The sequence below is a fragment of the Prionailurus viverrinus genome, chromosome C1 (genome assembly GCF_022837055.1).
Source record: "Prionailurus viverrinus isolate Anna chromosome C1, UM_Priviv_1.0, whole genome shotgun sequence".
Lineage (NCBI taxonomy): Eukaryota > Metazoa > Chordata > Mammalia > Carnivora > Felidae > Prionailurus > Prionailurus viverrinus.
The window spans coordinates 193,772,772-193,798,268 of NC_062568.1; the positions used below are offsets into that span (position 1 = coordinate 193,772,772).

General features: G+C 53.8%; 1 protein-coding gene across 7 annotated transcripts; it reads left to right on the plus strand.

Moving 5' to 3' along the window:
- Positions 1–1,826: 1,826 nt before the first annotated feature.
- Positions 1,827–21,595, plus strand: FGR (FGR proto-oncogene, Src family tyrosine kinase). 7 transcript variants are annotated; one of them, XM_047871095.1, is made up of 13 exons: positions 1,827–1,844; positions 10,517–10,579; positions 11,567–11,799; positions 12,293–12,395; positions 13,215–13,313; positions 16,854–16,957; positions 17,204–17,353; positions 18,057–18,212; positions 18,298–18,477; positions 19,056–19,132; positions 19,380–19,533; positions 20,581–20,712; positions 20,823–21,595. In XM_047871095.1, the coding sequence occupies exons 3-13, from the start codon at positions 11,580–11,582 to the stop codon at positions 21,029–21,031; spliced, it is 1,584 nt and encodes a 527-aa protein (XP_047727051.1). In that variant the 5' UTR covers positions 1,827–1,844; positions 10,517–10,579; positions 11,567–11,579; the 3' UTR covers positions 21,032–21,595. The 7 variants fall into 7 exon arrangements, with proteins under 7 accessions (XP_047727051.1, XP_047727049.1, XP_047727047.1 ...); XM_047871093.1 differs by lacking the exon at positions 1,827–1,844 and adding an exon at positions 2,205–2,390 and having other exon boundaries at positions 11,570–11,799; XM_047871091.1 differs by lacking the exon at positions 1,827–1,844 and adding an exon at positions 2,206–2,390.
- Positions 21,596–25,497: the final 3,902 nt, after the last annotated feature.

The following is a 25,497-nucleotide window of genomic DNA, read 5'->3' on the forward strand; positions in this document are numbered from 1 at the left end:
GAGCCCGATGAGGGGCTTGAACTCATGGACCGTGAGATCATGACGTGAACTGAAGATGGACGACCAACTGACTGAGCCACCCAGGTGCCCCTCCAATTTGTATTTTAAAGCATAAACAGGGGACCTGGCTGGCTCAGTCAGTAGAGCACAGGACTCTTGATCTCAGGGTTGTGAGTTCGAGCCCCATGTTGGGTGTAGGGATTACTTAAATAAATAGACATTTATATTTAATTTTTTTAATATTTATTTTTGAGACAATGCGAGAGACAGAGTGCAAGCAGCAGAGGGGCAGACAGAGGGAGACACAGAATCTGAAGTGGGCTCCAGGCTCTGAGCGGTCAGCCCAGAGCCTGATGCGGCGCTCAAACTCACGAACCGTGAGATCATCACCTGAGCCGAAGTCGGACGCTTCACCGACTGAGCCACTCAGGCGCCCCTAAGTAAATAGACATTTAAAACACCTAAAAGCATAAGCAGTTTTGCTCTTCTATTCATTTGCTTATTCAGTCATTGATTCCTGAATTTTTCATTCATTCTTTAATTCCTACCTTCACTTATTTATTTTTCCATTGGGCTTTCATTTGTTCACCTGTTAATTCCTTTGTTCCTTGATGGATTCATGCATTCCTGTGCCCGGAGCACATGTTACCCTGTGCCAGAACTACTCTAGGTGCTGGGAGCATTGATAAGAGTCAGACACTTGCCCTTGGTAGCAGGTGCCGCCAGTGGGGGTGGCAGTCAGAGAAGGCCTCCTGAGGAGCCAGAACTGGACGGATGACAGAGGGAGCCTGATAGATTGGGAATCCCTTAGGGACAGGGACCAGTCTCATTAATCTCTGCGTTCCCTAAGCCTGGTACCTGACAGGCAATAACTAATATTTGTTTGTTTGTTTGTTTGTTTGTTTGTTAAGCGAATATGTGGACCAATAGCCAGTTAGGTAGCATTTGCTGTTGGCTGTGAAGCTGCCCAGCCAACGTGAGACCACCGTTCCCAAGTCCCTGTGTCTCTGCCTCCTCCAGTTTCTTCCTTCCCATCGTTGCTTTCCCTTTGCTAAGAGAAAAGCATTCTTACCTACATCCCACAATCACAATGGGACGTACCTGAGCGTGTGTGCACAAGCACACTCTCACACACATACACCCACATCATTCACACACATCCCTGCTCGTACATAGAAACACATGTGCCTGCAAAACATGTCCCAGTTGTTGATTCCAACATTGCAGTCATCGATTTCATTGCCTATAATCACTCACCCAAGCACACGCACGCACACGCACACGCACACGCACACGCACACACACACACACACACACACACCTGGGCTCACACACCCTCCCTGCCTTCCCACCATATCCTGAACACACCTACTTCACCAAATGGCCCTCCCACACACATCTCCTCCCCAGAGGAGGAGGGGTTTTCCTGGTCCTTGGTTTAAGGCTGAAGAAGTTAACAGTGGAGGGAGGGAGGATTGAACCTCTCCCCACCCCCACCCCCGTGTGTGTGTGTGTGTGTGTGTGTGTGTGTGTGTGTGTGTGTGTGTGTGTGTGTGTAGGGGTCAGGGATCCCTCCTAGTCAGAAAGGCTGGAACTGAGGGTGACACTCAAGTTTCTCTAAATCTTGGGTGTTTGGGGGAAGCTGACACTCTTCCCTCCCTCGGTGTGGCCTGAGGGCTGATTCCTCTGACAAGCAGTTTCCCAGAAGGGTCCCCGCCCTCCCCACCGCCCTACATCCCTGTGCCCCCACGTCTCCGGCTCCTGAGATAGGCAAGTCAAGGCGATTGGATCCGCAGTGGCTCCGGTGACAGCAATCTGAAGTCAGCGGGCTGTGGAGAACTTGGGTAAAGCCTGCCTGCATTTGGTCCTCAGTTTTCCCAGCTGCAAAAGGGGGTGGGGGGTGGGCTTCAGTGATAGAGAACAGCTGCTTCTTCACCTGGACTCCAATCAGTCTAAAAGAGCAGGTGCTTCTAGGGCGTGAGGAACTTGCTCCTTTGGAGGGGCCAGTGCTAGGGGAGGCTGTGCTAGGGGGTCCGGGTCTGGGGGAGGAGCTGGGGAGCAGGGCGAGGGCTGGGAGAGCCGAACCCCGGTAACCCGGGGGAGGCGGGAAGTGGGAGCAGGCGGGCCCGGGATTTGAGGGCCCCTCCCCCCCGGGCAGCCGGCTCGGGGCTGGGGCGGGCCTGTGAGTTCTCCCCGCCGCCGCCGCCGCAGGGCTGCAATAAGAGAAGTCCGAGGCGGCTTCCTCCTCCGGGCCCAGAGCGGGCGGCGGTCTGAGGCCGGCAGCTCCCCAGCTCCCCGCCCCCGCCCCCCCACGGCGTCGGCACTCGCGGCTGCTGGGAGCCCGGCTGGCTCTCCCGGGGTCTGTCCGAGGCGGCCTCCCCTGGGACCAGGTAGGCGGCCGTCAGGTGGGGCCGGACGGGCAGCGCGGCGCCCCGCCTCCGACCCGCCCGCGCCCTGGACGGAGGGCTGCGGGAGGCAGGCTGAACTTGAGCAGAGCTGAGCGAGCCGAGGGCCGAAGGGACCTCACCCCCCTCCCAGCCCCCCGGAGAAGGACTTGAGGAGGAAAACTGAGGAGACTTGGAGAAAGAGACTGATAAAATCTGGAGGGGGGGGGGGCTGAAGGAATATTGGGGAGAGCAGACCGAAGGGACCCTCTCCCCGCCCCCCCCCAAAAAATGGTAGGGAAAACGGAGGGAACCTGTAGAGTGAAAGTAATAGAATTTGGAAAGGGGGCTGAGTCAGGGCAGAGGGACTAAGGGGACTCTCCCAACAGGGGCTGGGGGATAAACTGAGGGGGCCTTGAAAGTGAGGAACTGGGAAGAAGCTGGAGGGTCTGGAAGAGGGGAACTGGGGGTGGGGGAGGGTGCTGGGAGGACCAGGTGAGAGTTTGCTGGAGGAGGTCAAGGAGAACCGTTTCTGGAGAATGCACAATGTGGGGCACAATTCTGGGGGTCCAGGAAGTCCCCCTATCCCAAATCAGCAGAAGTGGAGGGTGAGGCCTGCAGCCCAGAGGGCGGGGAGGCAGCCGAAATCGCAGCCCCCTAAACTTTCCCGCCCCCGGCACTGGTGGGAGGGTCCCGGACGACTAGGGGACTCCTCCGAGGCGCTAGAGGCGTGGGTCCCGGCTTCCTGGGGAAGTCCCCGCCCTCAGCAGGGATGGGCCCCTCTGGGTGCCCCCTGCTCACCCCACCCCCCCCCCCAGTGGCTGTCTCGGTCCGCGTTCCCCTCGGGATCCGGGAATTGCTGGCAGCCCCGACGGAAATCCTGCTTTTGACCGCGATTGCCCGGAGGGGCTGTCTCCGTAGCAACCAGAGGGTGGAGGAGGAGAGACCAGCGCTTGGCTGCTGTTGGGCGCGTTGCCCACGCAGTCCCCTTTGGTACCCCCTCCGCCCCCATTTTGGGTCCTCAGTCAGGGGCAGGCTTCTGGACAGAGGAGTAAGGCAATGATGCTAAGTGTTCAGACATTCTGGGGCGAGGATCTGCAGTCGGGGGGAACTGAGCCAGACTGGGCTCTTGATTGCTGTCTGACTTTGGGCCAGTTACAGGGCTTCCCTGGGCCTCGTTTTCCTCATTTGAATTATGGGGGGCGGGGAATGACCTCTGCCCCCACTCAGCCCCCATCCCCCCATCCATCCAAAATCCCCAGAATCAGGTGCAGAAAGCAGTTTTTGCACAGTGTCCTTAGAGGGGTTATGAATTATTACTGACCTAGAGGGATGCTTTCCTTCACCTTCTCAAAAGCATGGAGGGGGTACAGAAAGCCTGACAGGGTCTCCGGGAGCAGCACACAAGTGACATCCAGTAAATAAATGTTTATGGATCTGTTGAAGCCCCATACTGGGAAAGTGAGCAGGTTTGAGGTTCGGTCCCCCAACCCCTATGATGCCACACCCAGTGACCCCTGAGCCTTTAGGCATCCTTCCATCTGTGGGACCGTGGAAAAGCAGGGCTCCGTTCTCACTTTACAGACAGGAAGATGGAGCTTCAGCAGTGAAGGACTGACAGGGCCAGCAGTAGGGATTTGAATCCAGGGCCTCTTGTCCCTGACGTGGTGAAGGAAGTAGCCAGAGCTGAGGCCTCGGTTCCCCCCCTCACTCCCACTAAATCCCCTGCAGCCCTGTGGAGAGGGGAGTGGGTGACTGGGGAATGGTGGAAGATGGTGTGGTGTTCCTGGGCTGCATGGCTGGTTCCTGCTCCCCAGTGGGCCCGAAGCTGTGAGCGAGGTGTCAGGATGTTTGTGAGTATGGTTTGGACTTTGAATGAGCAGGAGCCTGTGAGCATATGTGTGGGTGTTAGGGTGTTCTCTACAGCCACCTGGGGCTAATGCGGCAAAGGAAGTGGCCAGACCTTGGGAGGCTGGGTAGGGGGGACCTCAGAGCTGGGGAAAGAGAAGCCAGGACCCCTTGTGCACCAAGCAGACCAGCAGGCCAGCAGACCCCCTAGTTTAAGGGTGCGGGCTGGTTTAAGGTGGAACCAGGAAGGAGGCTTCCTGTCTGGAAGACTCCTCTTCCCTCAGCAACCCCTGAACCACCCATGGCTCCCATCTCCCCAAAACCTTGAATCCCTAAAGACCCTTATTTTAGAAGCTGGTGGGTGACTTTTCAGCAATAGATGAGAAACTACCATTACCCACACACATGGAGAAAATTCAGCTGACACATTTAGGATCATGTGGAGTAAGAGCAGTATGACAAAGATAGGCCCCCTCCTCCACATCCACCCCCCCCCCCCTCCACCTGGCTCTACCAGGTGATAGAGTCTGACTGAGGTAGGTCTTCTTAGGCCCTGGGTGTTCAGAGGTAGGGGGTTGTTAAGGCCTCAAGAAAGGATGGTGTGGGATGGTTAGAGGTTCAATGAGAGCCAAGGCCTCAGTGAAAAAGATGGGGGTTAGTAAGGACCCTGGAGTTCAGTGAGGGGGGGCAGGGCCTTGGCAGGTGAGAGACGGAAGCCTTCAGGAGGGTCAGGTCTTGGTGAGGGGATGGGGTTCAGTGGGGCCAAGACTTGTGTCCTGCCCCTGGCTGGCCCAGAGCCCTGAAGAGTAGCCGGAACTCTTGCAGGATGGTGGTTTCCGGCTGCTGCCCAAAGTCCCAGTTCCCTCTTTCTGAAATCCCCCCCCCCCCATTTGACTGAACCAGCCCAGCCCTCCCACCTCACCCTGGGAACTTCTCTTTCTTCTCCACCCTTGCCTGCTCCACCTCCCTGGGCCCTGGAGGGGCTTCCTCAAGGGAAAGGAGCGGAAGTGAAAGTTCACTGAGCACCAGCTGTGCGCCTGGTGCTTTCACAGTTGATCCTCAGAAGCAACCCCACGAGGTAGAGATTTATATTCCTATTTTCTAGGCAAAGAAAACTACAGCTCAGAGAGGTGAACCAACTTCCCCAATGTCTCGAGCTAGTTGTCAGGCTGTGTAGAATTCAGCTTAAATCTGTTTCCGGGTCCCACTTGGATACTTGGCAGGGGTTGGGGGGGGTGGAGGGGTGGGGGGAACAGGACATCCTGTGTCTACATCAAAGCCCTGACATGGCTTGGAAAAGTGTGGACCTCAAGAGAAGGTGGGTGGGCCCGGGGCTCCTGTGTCCAGGAGTAGGGCTAGGCTGGAGGCAGGCTCCCTGCTACGTGGCCAGCTGCCATATGGCAGGGGTGGTATGTTCAGTTGGCCAGGGGCTAGAAATATGACGTATACGAGTCAGGGACAGCGTGACCTCCTGCACAGGCTCTGAAGAATGCAGCCACGGTGTGAACTCAACTCTGGACCTGAATTAATGGTCCTGGCTTTGAATCCCCTGTGTGGCTGTTTGACCTTGAGCAAGTCACTTCCCCCCCTACACACTAGAGGGGGATGAACTGATAAATGGTCTCTGGGGGGCCTTCTAGCTTTGCTGCTTGTGGTTTTCAGCCTCACTTGACCACTGCACATTGGTCAAGAGCCACATCTCTTCAAGCCTTCCGAATAACTGCACGGATGCAAAAACTGAGGCTCAGAGGGGCTTATATCATTCATCCAAGGTCCCAGAGCTAATAACATAAAGAACAGGGACGCCTGGCTTGCTCAGTGGATACAGCATGTGACTCTTGATCTGGGGGTTGTGGGTTCAAGCACCATATTGGGCATAGAGCTTACATTGAAAAAAAAAAAAAAAGCAAAAGAACAGAGTCGGGTAAGGCCACACAGAGGGAGGTGTTGAAGGCAGGAACACCTTGGTCTAGGAATAGACCTCAGCTCTGGTACCCACAACCTGATTTTGACACAGATGTGGCTATAGACACTGAGTCCTGTCCACCAGCTGTTTAAGGGGCAAACTCATAAACCGACCCGAGTTCCTGCGGTGGCCAGAATGCTTGTGGCCCCTCTCTGAGCTGCTGGCTCCCTTTCTGGTGTTAGCAGGCAGCCAGTTCAGCTCTGAGAAGAGAAAAGCCTGGGTTCAGATTCTACGGCTGTGAAAATCACGACTGTCCGAGAGAACCTGGGCTTCGCCTCTCACGGCTGTAGCGAGGACTTAGAACGTGTAGCACAGGGCCCAGCACATTGTAGGTGCTCATTAAGGGACACACATTATTGCCTCTACCAGGGCTACAAAATAGAACGGTGCCTACAGTGGAATTAGAGCCAAATTGATTGGGGTTGCATTTTAGTCTCCCTTTACTTACTGTGTAATCTTGAGGAAGTTACTAAACATCTCTGTGACTCAGTTTGCTTATCTGTAAAATGGCGGTAGTAATAAAACCTACTTCCTCAGGTAACCAAATGAGATCATGCATGGGAATTGCTTGGCACAATGCCAGGCGCTGAGTAAGTGTTTAATCAATTGGACATTTTAAAGCATAATCATTATTAGCCAGACTTCGAGGAAGTCAAATACCCTTGGCTTTGCACTCTCTCTCTCTGCGGGAGAGTCCTAGGGGCTGTCCATATGCAGATACCCAAGCACCGAGGACCCAACCTGCTTCCTCTGCCTTGGAATCTTTCGTTCTCGGTCTTTCTCTTCATTCCTACCTTTCGCTTTTTCTGTCTCTGGCTCTCTGTTATCTTTCTATTTCTCATTTCTATCTCTCTTTGTCTCTTTCTTTTTCTTTCTTGCTGTCAGCCGGCTGCTGGAGCCAGCTAGGATTGGCTCTGGGGAGCTGACTGTGTGAGCCTCTTCCCAGCCCAGTGTTCAGGAAGTCACCTCGGCTACTTGAAATCAGCCATGGTGGGAATATTTATACCATGGAAATCAGCAAATGCTACAAATCAGGACCTTTTTCTTTTTTCTTTTGAGAGTCAGTATACCAGCACACTGCACTGTTTCTCTCTGTGCCTGTCTTTCTCCTTGTCTCTCTGTATCTCTCAGTCTCTGTCTCTGCCTTCCCTTTCTTGGTTTCCCCCATTTCTTTCTTTCCTCTGACAAAGCTTCCTGCGTGAGGGCACATCCAGTGTGGCCCCCTCAATGCCTTGGGCCATGCAGATGCCAAACCCTTGCCCCGCCCCCTCACCTCACCTCCCCCAAACCCCTTGGCAAACTGGTGCCCAGAGAGCCATGCCTGGCCCTGGGCTTCAGTCCCCATCGGGGAGTTCCAAGTCCTGAGAGCTGTTCCCCATTGCCTGCGCCCTTCACTGTCACGTCTTCCTCAGCCCACACAGCCCTCTGCCTCTTTCTAGAGGCTGACGGTTCCTAAACCACCCCTCCCACCCCATTCTAGTCATGCAGAATTTGGGGCTCCCATTAGGCTGATTTAAAAATGTTGTGGTAGGGGGTACCTGGGTGGCTCAGTCGGTGAAGCATCCAACTTCGGCTCAGGTCATGATCTCAATGTTTGCGAGTTCGAGCCCCACATCGGGCTCTGTGCTGACAGCTCCGAGCCTGGAGCCTGCTTCAGATTCTGTGTCTCCCTCTCTCTCTGCCCCTACCCTGCTCACGCTCTGTCTCTCTCTGTCTCTCTCTCTCTCTCTCTCTCTTTCTCTTTCTCTCTCTCTCAAAAATAAATAAACATTAAAAATCTTTTTTAATTTTTCAAAAATGAAATAAAATAAAAATGTTGCGGTAGGGCGCCTGGCTGCCTCAGTCAGTGGAGCATGTGACTCTTGATTCCGGGGCTGTAAGTTTGAGCCCCCCATTGGGTGTAGAGCCTCCTTAAAAAAAAAAAAAGAAACAAAATAAAAATAAAAATGTGTGGTAATATTTATCTGGGCATTGTCGGAAGTGGCAACCTTGTATCTATGTGGGGACCCAAGAGGTTGTGCGAATTTGTGTCTCTTTTTTTTTTTTTTTAATTTTTTTTTTCAACGTTTATTTATTTTTGGGACAGAGAGAGACAGAGCATGAACGGGGGAGGGGCAGAGAGAGAGGGAGACACAGAATCGGAAACAGGCTCCAGGCTCCGAGCCATCAGCCCAGAGCCTGACGCGGGGCTCGAACTCCCGGACCGCGAGATCGTGACCTGGCTGAAGTCGGACGCTTAACCGACTGCGCCACCCAGGCACCCCGCGAATTTGTGTCTCTTACAGAGAGGCGCTCTGTGTGGGTCTGTGACTGGGGAGAGGGGTCTGCAGATCTGTGTCCCTCTGGGGGCTCCGTGCATCTGTGCGTGCTTGCACGATTGGCTGTAATTATCCGTGTCTGTGACCAGGCAACGGAGAGAGGTGGTTCAGATGCTGGAGCCCAATGTCAGGATTCATCCTGTTGTGTGACCTTGGGCCCAAACTCTCTGTGCGTCGGTTGCCTTATCGATATTAGTAGTGCCTCGTGGTGGTGTTACAAGAATAAAACGTGGGGATATACGTAAAGTGTTTAACGCGGTGGCTGGCGCATAGTGAGGGCTGTAAACTCTGGGTACGCCGTTCTTGTGGAGAGGCTGTGTGTGTGGCTGTGTGCGTAGATGGGTGAGGGCCGGAGATGTGTGTACGTGGGGAGGTGGGTATCCTTGTAGAGGTATGTGTGGAGAAGAGCTCAGAGTCTCTGTGAGGTGCTGTGTGTAGGCGAGGTAATGTGCCCATCCAAGAATGTGTCAGGAGGGCTGTGTGAATCTGGGCGTAGGCCCCGTGTGCCATTTGAGACGTGTGTGTGTCTTCCTGTGAGAAGACCTCCATTCTCACCCTGCAACCTTTGTCTTCATCTTGTCCCCATCTGTCCCCTCAGTGCCTGAAATCCTTTCCCTCCCTGGGCCCTGGGTGGCCTCACCCTCTACCTGTATTCTCTCCCCGGCTCTGACCAGCCTTCAGTGTCCTGGGGCCTTTCAGACACAGTGGTTGCGCCCCAGGGGAGGGGTCCCGAGGTGAAGATCCGCAGCAATGGCTTAGTGAGCACGGGCTATTTTAGGGCTCTTACCACAGCCCGCCTTCGCAGTTCACCAGATGGGTGTCCCTCCCCTACACACACAGGAGAACAGTTACGGTGAAGAGTGAGAGGTGCTGGTAGGTCTAGAGTGGGGGTCGGGGCACTGATGTGACAGAGCCATCGGCTAGGCAGCTGGATCTGGTGGAGCCAGGAAGCCTTCCTGGAAGAGGTGAGTGTGCTCAGTAGGAGGGGCAGGATCCAGAGAGAAGAGGAGGAGGCTATCCATAAGGGAACTGGACTTAGGGGTCAAGAAAGGCAAGGCGAGGGCACCCGTCACGAAGGTCCTCAGCCCCTCTGGGAGAAATCAGGGTTCACTGGGTTGGCCCCACCCTACAACTGTCCATTCCTCTCACATCTTAGGAAACCGAGCCCTCTCCCCAGCAGTTCCTCTCTAAGTGTTGCAATGGCAGAGTTTCTGGCGGGGCGTGGGGAGCCCTTGCTCAATGATCTGCCTGCCCTGTTGCTCAGAGGACATAGCTACCGGGAAAGCCTTGGCTTGTTTAGGGGCTCCCCAAGGGATCCTGGTGGCCCTGGCTTCTGGCCTGGGCCTTTTTTGACGTGGGGGTAGGAACCAGCTCTGGAGGTAGGTGTCCCCCTTCAGTCTGCCACCAGACGTAACCCTGGGGCTGCTGGGGGTTTACGGAGCCCGGGGTGGGCGCGGGGGCATCGTGCAGAGGACGGGCCAGGGACTGGGGGCCTATGAGTGAGAGAGCACCGCTCGGTAGAAATCCAATGAGAGGGACCAGTCTAGCGCAAAAATATGAGCATCTGACTCCGAGTCTGTCAACCCGAGAGGCAGCCTGTGTGCCTTTGCGCGTGTGCGCGCGCATGTGTGTGTCCACGCGCGAGAGCTTGGGCTCGTGTGAGAGCTGGTTCGTGTGAGTGTGTTGGTGTTGGCGGGCACGCCCATGCAAGTGTGTGCGGTGGGTGTTGGTGTGTGACTCTGTGCCGGGGCGTGTTACTGTCCGTGTTGGTGAGCCGGTGTGTCAGGTGGATGTGAGTGTGAGAGAGTTGGTGTGGGTGATGTGTCCTGCGTGAGGGTGGATGTGTCAGCTTGCCAGGGGCGGCAGGAAGGAAAATGAAGGCAGAAGTCATGCCGGGACAGAGCCCAGGCCTGGCTTCCCGAAGAGGGCAAATCGGGCAGCTGGCTTCCAAGAACCTTGACCGAGCCTCCGTCTTCCACGTCCTTCTCTCTCGCCCTCAGGTCTCTGGCCCCTCCTGAGGACCATGCCGCAGCCCCACTGACCCAGGAGTAGGGGCCTGAGGGGTGAGTGGGGAGAGCGGGGACTGAGGGCTTTCAGGGTCAGGAAAAGGGGTGGGGTGGCCTTCCTGAGCCCCACAACCCATCACAGCCCCCTCCTCCTACGTGGGCCCTGTTGCTAGGTAACAGATGGGGGAACCATAAAGAGGCGGCCTGAGAGGCCAGAAGCTGGACCCACAACAGGAAATGGCCTTGATCCCCCTCCGCAGGGAATCTCCAGGTGCAGACACACAGAGCCCTCACACACGCTCACACGTAAATACGCCTCGATACGTAGGCATGCGCATACGCAGAGGGAGACACACATATACACCCAGAGACATCCAGACGTACTTACACACACACACGGACACACACACACAGACAGGCATATATGCTCCCGCACAGGGCTCTACACCTGGTCATGACACACAGACACGGAGGCACCTACTCACACAGACCACCTGCATGCACGGAGAGATACACACACACACACATACACGCACACACTTGCACAGAAGCACGTACATACGTGTGCAACTGATGAGACATGAACACACCCGGAGCCATCACATGCACAGACACGCGCCCACACTCATACCCGCACAGACACACAAACACTCACAAGAGGCTGCACAAACACATATAGACACACACCCACAAATGTGTGTAGTCACAAATACTTAGAGACGCACAAAAGACGCACATGCACCAGCACTCTGAAGAGTGTCACAAAACCACAACACGTTGATGGAACAGGAGGCAAAAATATATGAATCAACCCAGCGGCGTCCCAAAGCAGCGCATTGAGGGTATACATTCTCTCTCCGAACAAAGCAGCGGGGAGATAGACCCAAAGGTAGCCCTGCCCCACCTTCACCCCTCACTAGGGGGGGACCCGGAGAGGGGAAACTGCATGCCTGCGTGAGTGTGCGTGTGCACGGGTGCACGCGTGTGTGCATAGGGCAGCACGTCCGGCAGGGGCCCCAGAGTGAGGCATGCCCCATTCTGTAGCAGGGCACCTGGAATGGGCTGTGTGTTCTGCAAGAAGTTGGAGCCGGGGACCAAGGAGGATGTTGGCCTGCAAGGGGACTTCAGGGGCAGTGGGGCTGTGGACCACTATGGCCCTGACCCTACTCAGGCCCGGCCTGTGTCCTCCTTTGTCCATATCCCCAACTACAACAACTTCCCCACTCAGTCCACCAGCACCCCCTTCCTCGATGGGGGCGTCATCAGGGGCATCTCAGGTGAGTCCGGTGGGTGGGAGGCAGGCACTGCCTGGATCCTGGGAAAACCTGGGGGAAAGGGAGACGTCTTTAGGAGCCTCCAGTGTGACGTGGGAAACACGGCCCGGCTTTCAGAGCACAGTCTGAGAGGGAGAGTGTACAGGCCTACCTTCAGAAACCCAGTTTCAAGGGTAGACATAGCTCTGTTCCCATCTGAGAGAGGGACCCTGATGACGGACCCAAGTGGGAAGTCTTGGCGGGGAAGAGGAGTGGGTGACTTGGGAACTCCCCAGGGCGGGTGGGATGGGCTTGAGGGCATGTGTCCTGAATCCACGTGGAGCCAAGCTGTGAGGCCCAAATCAGAAATCCACTGCACTCCAAAGGCCTTTGGGAACCAGTCACTGCAGCAGTGGGGAGGCATAGAGCCTGTGTGAGGAACAGGATTCTGGGGGTGCAGTCACCTTGGAGTCCCCTGTCCCATGCCCTACTCTGCTGAGTAGCCCTGACTCTGCAGGGGCTGGGGTGACCCTGTTCACCGCTCTGTATGACTATGAGGCCCGGACAGAGGATGACCTCACCTTCACCAAGGGTGAGAAGTTCCACATCCTGAATAACACGTAAGTAACCAGGTCCCCCAGCTCAGGACATGGCCTGGGCTGGGAACACGACCCAGATAAGAATCCTACCTGGTCCCTCAGAAAGCTCCAGCCTAGTTGGGGGCACAGATACATGACAATAACAACTCTGAGTAATTGCTGCCATGTAGGGGGAGCATGGGAACATAGGGGCACAGAAAGAACACTATATGCGGTCTCCAGGATAGTAGTGATCAGGGCAGGCTTCCTGGAGGAGGTGATTGCTAAGGTGAGACTAGAAAAAACGAATAGATGTTGAGGGAAGAGGTGAGAAAAGAGGAAGAGAGAGTGGGAGAGAATGAGAATCCGTGATGACTTCTGGAAACCACCCGGTGGTTCAGTCTAGGTGGATTATAAAGTACGAGGTGTAGAATGGAGAGAGCAGAAGCTAGAGAAGTGGGTGGAAACAGATTCTGCAGTGCTTTTTAAGCCATGTTGAAGAATCTGGATTTTATCCAGAAGGAAATATGCAGTCATTGGGGGTGGTTGAGGATTTTTCAGTGGGTAAGTGACCGAATTAGCTGTCCACTGCCTACCCAAACCCCAGCCCAGCTGAGGAGCCAGAGGAGAATGCCAGGAGTCCTACGTGTCCCCAGACATGTTGCTTCTGTAGGGAGAAGTCTCTGGGGCAGCTGCAGTGGCTGAGGGCAGAGCAGACAAAAGCCCTGGGGTGTGTGTGTGTGTCCACAGTGAGGGGCTGGCAGGGCTAGTCTCCACCTGACCTTTTGCACGGCCCTGCCTGGCCCCAGGGTGCTCCAGGGGGCCGGGTTGCCACTGACAGCCTGTGTCCTGTGCCTGCAGTGAGGGTGACTGGTGGGAAGCTCGGTCTCTCAGCTCTGGACAAACTGGCTACATTCCCAGCAACTACGTGGCCCCTGTGGACTCCATCCAGGCTGAAGAGTGAGTAGGGTGTGTGTGTGGGGGGTGGCTATCCCTATGGACAGGACAGGACCCTGGAGTCCAAGGCCACCTCTGAGTCACAGCCCCACTCTGAGCCTATCTTCTTATTTACAATTCTGTGAGGTCATTTTGTGAATAAGAGAACAGTGATATGATAATGACAGTAAGCAATATTTATGTAGCACGTACCATGTTCTGGGCCCTCGTCAAAGTGCTTTCTGTCTATTAACAGAGTTGGGAACTAATCTTAATCCTGTTTTATGAATGAGGCAACTGAGGCACAGAGAAATCAAATATCCTGCCCAAGTTCACATGGCTAGTAAGTAGGTGGAGTTGGTATTTGAACCCAGATAGTCTGACTGCATTTGCTAAGCATTCTCCATATTGACTTTCCGTGATAACAACAGGACACGCGCTTTAAAAAATTGTAAAACGCTGAACAATTGCAAGGGGACACTACTTAGAATTAATTCTGTTAAGGAGGCAGGGGAGTATCATTCATGGCGTACCATTATAACCCGAGATGTGATGACAGGTGCTTTACCGACCTTGAGGCATTTAATTCTCACAAGTACACATTTGATATTATTATTGTCCCCATTTTACAGATGAGAAAACTGAGGCTCGCAAAAACTTTTTATCTATGTGCACCTATATATACATATATGGGAAAAGAAAAGATTGGAGAGACCAGGACTTGGTGACTAATTTGACATTGGGTGATGGGGAGTGGGAAGAATCAAGGATGGCCCAAAGTCTTCTTGAGGAACCGAGTGGGTGAGGGTGCCATTTGCTAAAGTGGGGAACATGGGAGCGGGTATAGGTACCTGGGTTCTGGGGGTGGGGGACTCGTTGGGGTGAGATTCGTGGAGAGGAACAGCCAGGTGGAGGACCCTGCCAGGAATTGGATTAGGCTGTGCTTTGTAGGAGAGGGGCCCCGCCCAGGCCAGCCCAGGCTGCTGAATTAGCCCAGAGGAAGGGGTATCTTTTCCTAGTTGGCATTAAGGCTCTTCGTCTGCTGTGGCCCTTGCAGAGGCACAGCTGGGCCGGGGTGGAAATCTGGGGCTCTTCAGGATGGAGGTGACAATTAAAGCTGCATAGGAGGGTGAAGGAAGAGACGGAGAGTGGGAAAGAGGTTGGCCCTGGGACCCAACTTTGGAGAAAGCTGCCTTAAAGGAGAAGTTGCTGTTGGAAAACCAGGCCAAGCCAAGTCAGAACAGCCAAGAGGGTGGAGGAAAGATTGCAGGAAACAAGAAAGGGAGTGTCAGAGGCTGCCACTGGGTTTGGCAATGGGGGTGACCTTGGTGAGGGATCTCTCTGTGTGAAGAGGGGGGCGAAGGCCAGACAGCAGGGCCTGGTAGGGAGTAGGAGGTGAGGAAGCAGAGACCCAAGTGTGAAGTGCTTTATCAAGTGAAGGGGAGGTGAGAGATATAACAGAATGTTGATGGCAAGTTAGGGCTTAGAACAGTTTTGGGGGGAAGGAAGAAACATGGGCATATGTAGAGGTTGGTGGGATGGAGAGGCTTCATGTGGGGGCTGGCTGGTAGGGGAGAGATGTCTCTGAGCAGAGGGGAGTAGATGGGGCCCAGAGCTCGGGGAGGAGTGAGGCCTCATCTGGGCGAAGTGGTAGGAGTCATGGAGGACAGAACGGGTGATGATGCAGAAGGTAGGAGGCTTGGGGGGTTCATGCTTGTGTCCACACCCTCAAAGCAGTGTCACGAAGCTCTGAGCTCACTCACTACAGTGTCATGGTTAAGAGCAGTGCTGTGGTTAAGAGTGCAGGCTCTTGAGCAGACAGCTTGGGTTCCTATTCTGGCAACACAGCTGAAGAGCGTGTGGCCTTGGGTGAGTTGCTTAACCACTAGGTATCTCAATTTCCTCATCTGTCTAATGGGTGTGTGTGTGTGTGTGTGTGTGTGTGTGTGTGTGTAACAAAAGTACCTATCTCATAATGTTATAAGAATTAAACGGGGGAGCCTGGGTGGTTCAGTCAGTTAAGCGTCCAGCTCTTGGTTTCGGCTCAGGTCATGATCTCACAGTTCGTGGGTTCGAGTCCCACGTCAGGCCCTGTGCTGACAGCTGAGAGCCTGGAGCCTGCTTCGGATTCAGTGTCTCCCTTTCTCTCTGCCCCTCCCCTGCTCGCACTCTGTCTCTCTCACTCTCTTTCAAAAATAAAATAAACATTTTTAAAAAACTGCAATTTGGGGTGCGTCCGGGTGGCTCAGTCGGTTAAGCTTCCAGCTCTTGACTTCATGATCTCAAGGTTCATGTGTTCAAGTCCTATGTCAGGTTCTGCACTGACAGCGCAGAACCTGCTTGGGATTCTGTCTCCTCTCTCTGCCCCTCCCCCACTTGTGTGCTCTGTTTATTTTTTTCTCTCTCAAAATAAATAAAGTTTAAAATTTTCTTTCAAATTGTTTATTTTTGACACAGAGAGACGGGGAGAGAGAGAGGAGGGGGAAGAGGGGCGCGGACAGAGGATGCGAAGCAGGCTCTAAACTGACAGGAGCAAGCCCAATGTAGGGCTTGAACTCATGAACTGTGAGATCACGACTTGAGCTGAAGTCAGACACTCAACTGACTGAGCCACCCAGGTGCCCCCGCCAATTTTTTTTTTTTAAGCTATCATTTGGTCCCAGGAAGAATATCCAAGAGAGAGCAGGAATGCTTGGGCCTGAGGTTGAAGTTGAGACTTAGAAGAACATCCAAATTTAAAATTTTTTATTTTGTTTTTACATTTTTATTTATTTTTGATAGGCAGAGAGAGACAGAGCACAAGTGGGGGAGGGGCAGAGAGAGAGAGGGAGACACAGAATCGGAAGCAGGCTCCAGGCTCCGAGCCGTCAGCACAGAGCCCGACGCGGGGCTCGAACTCACAAACCATGAGATCATGACCTGAGCCGAAGTCGACGCTTAACCGACTGAGCCACCCAGGCGCCCCAAGAATATCCAAATTTAAGAATGTGGAGGAAAAGCAGCAGTCAGAGCCAGACAGGAGCAGTCAGAAAGAGGGGAAGAAAAGCAGGAGTGACTGTCGTGTGGAAGTCACAGGAGGAAAGGGTTTGGGGGTAGGGAGGAGTGTGGGAAGAAGGATCTGAGAGATTGCCTGGCTAGTGAGAAAAGAACTAGTCTGGGCAGGTAGACTTATGGGCAGCCAGTCCTATGGGCAGATCACTTCCTCTCTCTGAGCCTCAAGTTCCTCATCTGCAAAGTGAGCCCCTAGAGGATCAGTAGTGAGATACATTAAGGGACTGGTGGCACCCTGATGAGGTCACGGACGACTGGGGTCCTCGCGATTTTAATTGAAGAGAAACCCAGAGAATGAGGAGAAGCCTAACCTTTATTGGGCACTCCTGTGAGCCAAGAATTCTACGTTCCTGTCTCCATGCTCCTCATGACCAGGCTGCAAAAGCAGGTGTATGAGCCCCGTTTCATGGGTGAGGAGCTGGAATCTTGGCTCCTGAGGTGGCTTTTCCCCACAGGAGGCCGAGTTGGGGGTTGAACCGGGTGGATCTGCCTCTTTCTGGCCCTTCCCAACAGGTGGTACTTTGGAAAGATCGGGAGGAAGGATGCGGAGAGGCAGCTGCTCTCCCCGGGGAACGCCCGGGGGGCCTTCCTCGTTCGTGAGAGTGAGACTACCAAAGGTAGGGTCCTGGGAAGGGGCAACTGGGAAGCGGGGCTATTATGGTGGGGCTAGGAGAAGTGGCGAGAGGCTTGGGTCAAGGCCCAGGGCCCAGACTGGGACAGGGATGGGGGGGCAGAGATAAGACTGGGACCGGGTTCAAAGGATGTGGCCATCCACATTCCCAGTCCTCAGGCATTTGAGCCTCTCAGGCTCCCGGATCAGGAGTGGGGAGGAGAGCAGGCTTGAAGGTGACCCTTTCCCACAGGTGCCTACTCCCTGTCCATCCGAGATTGGGACGAGGCCAGAGGCGACCATGTGAAGCATTACAAAATCCGCAAGCTGGACACGGGTGGCTATTACATCACCACACGGGCCCAGTTCAACTCAGTGCAGGAGCTGGTGCAGCACTACGTTGGTGAGGCTGGCCCTCAGGGCTGGTGTGTGCTTCGGATCCCTGAACCAACCCGCTGAGAATTAGGCCCAGAGAAGGAAAGGGGCTCCCAAAGCAGTAGTGCCTGGGGCAGAACTGGAACCCCAGTTTCTGGGTCTCCAGCCCAGGATCCTGCTCTGTAGGATTCCAGAGGAAACGGGGGTGAGGCTGTCCACGTCCAAAGGGTGCCCCCTAATGTCCGAGCTGGGTAGGAGGCTGAACAGGCCTGACTTGCAGGATGGGCTGATGGGCTGAGAAGAAGCTGGGAATCAATGCTCAGGTTTCTGCTTTGGTCGATTAGGCCAAAGATGAGGTCCATGGAAGGGTGAAGGCCTCATGTCCACATCTTTGTCTGGAATCCCTGACTCCATTTCTACCTGTTAGAATCCCACCTTAACCTTGGAGGCCCAGCTGGAGGCCACCTCCTATGGGAAGGACACCCCCACCCCCACCCCGTCCCTGCAGGGATCATCTCTCCCTCTTGGTGCCACCTCCCTCCTTGGACAGGAACATGTTCACCTACTCAGTGGGTCAGGTTGTCTTCTACCCCAGCCTGTGACCTCACCTGTGGCCTAGTTCCTTTCCACTGATCTCAGAGGGGGTTGGGGGGAGCCTGGGATGGGATGAGGAATGTGTGGGGCATCCTGGCCTGCCTGTGACCTTCAACACCCCCCACCCCACTCCTCAGAGGTGAACGATGGGCTATGCCACCTGCTCACAGCGGCCTGCACCACCATGAAGCCGCAGACAATGGGCCTGGCCAAGGACGCCTGGGAGATCAGCCGCAGCTCCATCACGCTCCAGCGCCGGCTAGGCACCGGCTGCTTCGGAGACGTGTGGCTGGGTACGCAGGTCCCGAGGTCCCGGGGGCTGGGCGAGGGCTTGGGATGTCGGCGAGCCGGTGCTGACGAACCGCGGCCACCTGGCAGGCATGTGGAATGGCAGCACGAAGGTGGCGGTGAAGACGCTGAAGCCGGGAACCATGTCCCCGAAGGCCTTCCTGGAGGAGGCGCAGATCATGAAGCTGCTGCGGCACGACAAGCTGGTGCAGCTGTACGCCGTGGTGTCGGAGGAGCCCATCTACATCGTGACAGAGTTCATGTGCCACGGTGAGGGGCAGGGTCAGGAGGCGGAGTCTGGGAGGGCGGGGATTTGGGAGGAAGTTCAGATAGGGATCTCTAGGGGAGGGTCCTGAGTGGCGAGTCAGAGAGCGAGGCCGGGATGGGTGAAACCCCGTGAGTGCTGGTAGTGGGGCGGGGCCAAGGTAGACTGGCCGGGGATGAGGCTAGGTCTGGGGGGGTGGAGCCTCGGCCGCGGGGGGGGGGGGGGGGGGGGCGGGGTGTGTCAGCTGGTGGGTGGGGCTTGGGCGAGTAAAGACCGAATCTGTGAAGAGGCGGGATCTGGGGCGGAGTCTGAGTGGGACGTGTCTAGGGGTTCGGAGGAGGACGAGAAATGAGCTGTAGGCAGAGTCCGGGTGTCTGTGGGACCTGGGCCTGGGTGAGACCTATGAGGGATTGAGGCAGCTGGCAGGATCCTGGGTGGGGACCGATCTAAGTGAGAGGGCTGGGAACGGGGCGGGGCCAAGCGCCGTGAAAAGGGATTTGGACAGGGGCGGGGCCAAGCGAGAGAAGGCTGGCCTGGAACCCGCGGTAGTCTTGCAGCTGATTTTCTGAGTTCCTTTCCTCAGGTAGCTTGCTGGAGTTCCTCAAGGACCAGGAGGGCCAGAATTTGACACTGCCCCAGTTGGTGGACATGGCAGCCCAGGTAAAAGGCAGCAGCTCTTATCTCAGACTCCACCCCTATTAATTCTCCACAAATCCTTGTGCCCTCGAGCACCTACCCTATCCCTGGAAGTACAACCCCATCCACGGGATCATCTGTGCGACCTGAGGCAGAGCACTGCCCATCTCTGAGCCTCAGTGTCCTCATCTGGAAAGTGGGTTTTTCAAATGATCTCTCACGCAAGCCACACACAAATGTTCCCTTCTATCCATACCTTGCCCCCCCCTAGGTAGCTGAGGGCATGGCCTACATGGAGCGCATGAACTATATCCACCGCGACCTGAGGGCAGCCAACATCCTTGTTGGGGAACGGCTGGTGTGCAAGATCGCTGACTTCGGGCTGGCCCGTCTCATTGAGGATAATGAGTACAACCCCCGGCAAGGTGGCCTGTCTCTCCTTACCTTCCAAGAACTCCCTATTATACCGAGGGGCTGCCGCAAGGCCCCACATACACAGGGATTCTCCCCACTCCCAGACTATCCCGGGTACTCCCATCCTGATGTAGTGTAAGAGGCAACTCTTGAGTTCAAATCCCAGCTCCTCTACTTACCAGACGAGTGGCCTTGGGCAAGTCACCTAACCTCTGTGAGCTGTTTTTTCTCATCTATAAAATGAGAATATCCAGACAACAGTAAGCCAGCAGATATACACCAGGCACTGCCGTAATTCTCAAGTGAAAGGCAATAGCGTGGAACGATAGGAACTCTGTAACTAGAATGCCCAGGAACGAATCCTAGCCACTTGTAAGCTATGTGATCTGGGCAAGTTACTTAACTACTCAGTGCCTCCTTTTCCAAATCTGTACAATGTGGATAGTAATAGTATCTACGTCATAGGTTTTTTGGTGAGGGTTCAGTGAGTTAATGCATGTAAATCACTTTAAAACAGTGCCTGGCAGGGGGGCCTGGCTGGTTCAGATGGAAGAACATGTGACTGTTAATTTCGGGGTCATGAGTTTGAGCCCCATGTTGGATGTAGAGATTACTTAAATAAATAAAAACTTTAAAACAAAACAAAACAAACAGCGCAGGCATGTAGTAAAGGCCATACAAGTATTGGCTGTTACTATTAAGAGAATAATTACAATGTTTGTGAAGTACCCAATACTATACTAGATACATAGTAAGTGCTGGCTACATACCAGGTCCTTTCTGTAATGCTCAGAGACCTCTCTATTTAGGGCCCCCAATCCTAAACACAACATTCTCTCTCTCTCTCTCTCTCTCTCTCTCTCTCTCTCTCTCTCTCTCTTTAAAGTTTATTTAAACAATCTCTTCAACCAACGTGGGGCTCAAACTCATGACCCCGAGATCAAAAGTCGCCTGTTCTTCCAACTGAGCCAGCCAGGCACCCCTGCACGCCATTCTCTTAATTCAGCTGTTCCCAGGGACCCCCTCAATAACTTTCCCTTCTCTCCCAATCTCTCCAGGGGCCAAGTTCCCTATCAAGTGGACAGCCCCAGAGGCTGCTCTCTTTGGCAGATTCACCATCAAGTCAGATGTGTGGTCCTTTGGGATCCTGCTCACTGAACTCATCAGCAAGGGCCGAGTTCCCTACCCAGGTTTGCTGGGGTGGGGAGGTGGAAGGGTGGGTGGTCATGGGAAGGGCTTCCTCCCGGTTGCCTCTTCCGGAGGGGCTAGATCCCCCGACTGACAGAGCCCCACCCTGCAGGCATGAATAACCGGGAAGTGTTGGAACAGGTGGAGCATGGGTACCACATGCCATGCCCTCCGGGCTGCCCAGCGTCCCTGTACGAGGCCATGGAGCAGACCTGGCGTCTGGACCCAGAGGAGAGGCCTACCTTCGAGTACCTGCAGTCCTTCCTTGAGGACTACTTCACCTCCACAGAACCCCAGTACCAGCCTGGGGATCAGACATAACCTGTTTGAGCATCAGTCACCTTTCTAGGGTACCCACCAATCCCTTCCAATCCCCAGGGCTCCAGTCCCAAAGCCCCAGGCTTAGAACCCTACAGGGTCCTAGCAGGTCAGAGCAACCTGCTTGCTCTGACATCATCGAGGCCAATCCACTCATTTTAAAGGTGGGGTAAATCGAGGCTTGGAGATCATCCCTCACTCTGGCCCCAAGCACTGTTTCTCCCCTTCCTACTTAGACCCCTACCTCTCAACTCTCTTCCCACCTCTCCTCTAACAGAAATGCTTAGACTTAGTCTAGTTATTTATAAAACTGTATATCCTTTCCCTCATTTTCCTCCTATCCCTGTTTTTTTTACCCTGTCATCCCGCCCTGAATTCACCTCCAACTCAATTCTCTTGTGTCTGTATTTTGCAAAGACAGGGAAAGTCTTTCCTGCTGGGTGGACACTGTAGTCCGGGACCGGGGTCCAAGCCCAGGGTGAGGGAGAGGCTTGCTGAGGGCTCACCACCTCTCTGAATCATGTGTGTGTTTATTGATTTTGTAAATAAGAAAAGTGATAATATGAATCCTTGAGCCATGAAAATCCCTTCTGTTAGGGCAAATGGTGGCCAGAGGAAGGTGAGGGTGACTGCTTTGGCTGCTGGGAGGAGGGGAAGGCGAGAGAGTGCCCTAACGCCTACTAAACACGAGGAACTCAAAGTGTGTTTTAGGATGCCCAAAAGTCCTGATGTTTGTCCCCCTGTGAATTTAGGACACGTTGAGAGATGGATAACAGAAGATAGGCAACTGGAGATCAAAATGTCCCCTTCATTACTGAAGTGGCTTTCCATCTGTGTGCCGTGGGTTTGCTAATTCTTTACTTGACTTCAGCAGATACACCATTCATCACAGGCACAAGAGCAGAACCTTAGGCCTCCTCTGACAGGGGCGATGGGGAAGACAGTGGACTCTCTGCAGCTCCCCAAAAAGGCACAGAAGGGAGGGGAAGGGAGAGGTCTGCGAGCCAGTCTAGCTCCTTGGGTTTCACTCCAGGCATCTCTGCCTGCTAGGGGATGTTGGAGAGGTTTGAAGGCAGTTTTGTTTGTCACAGTGACTGGGGGGGCTCCTACAGGCGTGTAGTGGGCAGGGATTAGGGGTACTATACAACCCGCCACGCACCTGTGCAGTGAAGAATTGTCCCGTGCCCTTGCCGCAACTTTGAGAGACTCTGGCAGCTGATGTGCCTCCAAGTGGAAACAAAAGGAACAGGGAATAAGGGTTCCCACCTCTCCCATCAGGAAATTGTTGACCCCTAACTTACCGAGGGAAAGGATGGGGGAAAGAGTCTGGGAGCTAGGAACTGCGGCTGCGTCTGGCAAAGTTAGTAAGCATTAACTCTGGGAAGGGCCCTTTGCTAGGCACGACCCCAGGAAAACCAACATGAACAAGACCTGTCTCTGTTCTGGCGGAGATCACAGCCAGACTTGGGAGAAATCATAGTAATAATAATGACTCACTTATTAAGTGTCTGCGGCATGCCAGATGTGTTTACATCCATCTTTTCATTTAATCCGGTTCTGAGTCTGATGCTATGATTAGCCCCCATTTACAGATGAGGAAACTGAGGCTCAGGGGTTACATGATGTACCAGGTTCACACAGGTGCACGTGACAGGGCTGGGACTTGAACTCGGGTCTCATACCAAGGCCCATGATCTTTCTAGACTCTGGGCTTTGGAAAGTGATCTTATCTGCCCCAGGTAGGTATTTGGAGGATCCTCCTCCCTCTAGATATCGGTAGAAAGATTCCCTGGAAATGCCCCCAGGTTGAGTGTCCTAAGAAAAGGGGACAAGGTGGCCAATGCAGATTGAGAGTTCCTCGTGCTCAGCCCTGTGCTAGGGACTGCTGAATGGGAGCAGTAAGATGGAGAGAGGCCAAGTGGCTGCTGAGAGGTGGTCACAGGGGCAGGACACTTAGCTCTGCACACTCAAACTCGGGCCATGGCTTCCTGAGAGCCAGTCTCTGGCTGACTAAACTCACAAGGGCCTGACATACAAGCTGGAGGCCCAGTGATTCCGCCTGTCCTGGAGTAAGCAGATAAGAGCCCAGCTTTGGAACTTCAGTGCCTGGTGTGAATCTTGCCTCCACCACTCACTAGCTTTGTGACTTGGGCCAAGTTATTAATCTCTCCAAGCCTCAATCTCCTCACCTGTGAAATGGCAATAAAATGTCCAACTCACGTTAGTTCTCTTTGTTGCTACCATTTACGAATTATTTATTCTACACCAGGCGTCCTGCTAAGTGCATGCTGTCATCTGATCCTCGCGGCACCCCATGAGGAGGAGGCTATTGATCTTCATTTTACTGATAAGGAAACTGAGGCACGGTGGAGTAAATAGTTTTAAGTAGTGGAGTGGGGGCTTGAACCAGAGCCTCTGACCCCAAAATTAGTGTTCGTAGCCTCAATAGTCTTCTCCTAGGACCAGAATACTCTTGTCTATCCAATGGGGCTATGCCTGGTACCTGGACACCCATTTAGTTTCAGTGAAGCCCCAGCAGGGTAGTGAACCTCCTGGAGTTTACCAGGCCCTCACTGCTCCTCAGCAGAGACCAGAGCTACCTGAGCCTGGAATCCCTGTATCTGCTGGTTCCCTGTGCCTCCCTCTGCTTCAGCCGAATGAATTCTCCTTTGCACCCCCTTTTCTGTGCATCCTTCTGTTCCCTTCAGATAGAGCACAATGCAATTGATTAGGCCTCTGTTTTCTCAATTTCAATCACATCCTCGCCCTGCCTCCCTGAGATTACAGGCGGGTCACCTTGATTGCGGGTTTCCACCGTTCACAAAACTCTTCAGTCGTTTACAAAACCATCTCTCGCCTCATTCACTCCCCCACCTGGCTCCTCTCCTTCCGTGATGCTGTGTGGATTTTACTGGCTTAAGACTCAGAGGGCAATTTTATTTCCAAGTTCATGGTGGGGGAGGAGGACACCTAATTGACTAATGCCGGGTGTTTCACATGCATCATCTAATTTGATCCTCACCACGAGGTCGCGTGTGTTTATTCCCATTTTACAAAAGAGGAAATGAAGACTCCGAGTGGCTACAGCACTTGCCCAAGGTCATACAGCTGGATGGTAGAGTCAGGATTTGAGCCTTTTGACTTAAAATCTCATGCATCCTACTGTGTCATTCCCTTATTTCATGGGGCAGCATGGAAACGTATAATACTAACCCACAGTCAACTTCAGGGAGGGCATGGTGCAGCTAGGAGTCTGGAGTAACCCCACATATGCTGAGGATTATGTTCATAACAGCACTAAGTCATTTATTAATTTTGCAGACATTTACTGATGTCTCCTGTAGGCTGGTCTTGTCCGGGAGGCAGAACAGTAAATAATTACAACACTTAGGGGCAAGGTCAGTCTGGAGGCCAAGGGAGACTTCTTTGAGGATGTGAACGAGAAATCTGCTTGATGAAGCAGCCAGAGGGTGAGATCATCTCCCATGGAGGGAACAGCATGTGCAAAGGCTCAGAGGTATGGTAGAGCAAGGCCAAGTCAGGCAAGTGCAAGTAATTATGTATGGGAGGATTGAGGGTGCAGATGAGGCAGGCAGAGGAAGGTTGGAAGATCAGAGGCAAAAGGTAGGAGGGTCAGAAATCCAGAGGTATGGCCCCTGAGTTGTGAAGAGAAGCCAGAGCAGAAATCTGGGGGGGTGGCCAGGACTTACTGGGGGTGAGTGTATCCTCGATCCTATTGTTCCAGGACTGAGCTGAGTGGACTCACTATCTACTCCAGTAGTTCTCTCCCACGCCCTATTTTACACACACACACACACACACACACACACACCCCCCACAGCGCCAGGTTTGTCCTGCAGTGATGTCCATACTCCCTCTCGTGTCCACTCTGGGTACTACACCTAGAGCTCCAGGAAACTTTCCCCTGGGATGGGGAGACCAGGTCCCTTCAGGACCTTCCCACCACAGGATGGGAAACAAATCACAGTTCTTGCTCTCAGAGAGCTCACGGTTTAATGATAGATGAATGGGACATAGCCAGGCTGAAAATGGCAATAAAGAATGCATGGGAGAATAGTTAGGACTCAGTTGGACAGGGAGAAGTCTGGAAGGCTTCTCAGTGGAGGTGTTGCTTCGCCAGACACTTGAAAAAGGAGCGAAAGTTTGCTTGGCAAAGAAGAAAGAGAAGGGCATTCTAGACTCAACAGAATTAAGTGAGCTCAGAGGCAGGAAATGGGACCGTGCAGGGAGTTACAATTAGGGAGGTGTGACTAGAGTGTAAATTTTCAGGGGCATTAGTAGCTAAAGATGAAGATAGCCAGGTAGGCAGTGGTCATGTCTGCCAGGTGCTCAGGCTAGGATTCTAAGCCTTGGGCAATGGAACACCACAGGATTTTGAGCAGGGGAGTAACAAAGATTCGCTGTTCAGAATGAACCCTTTGGCGACCAATGCAGAGGAAGGAATGGGG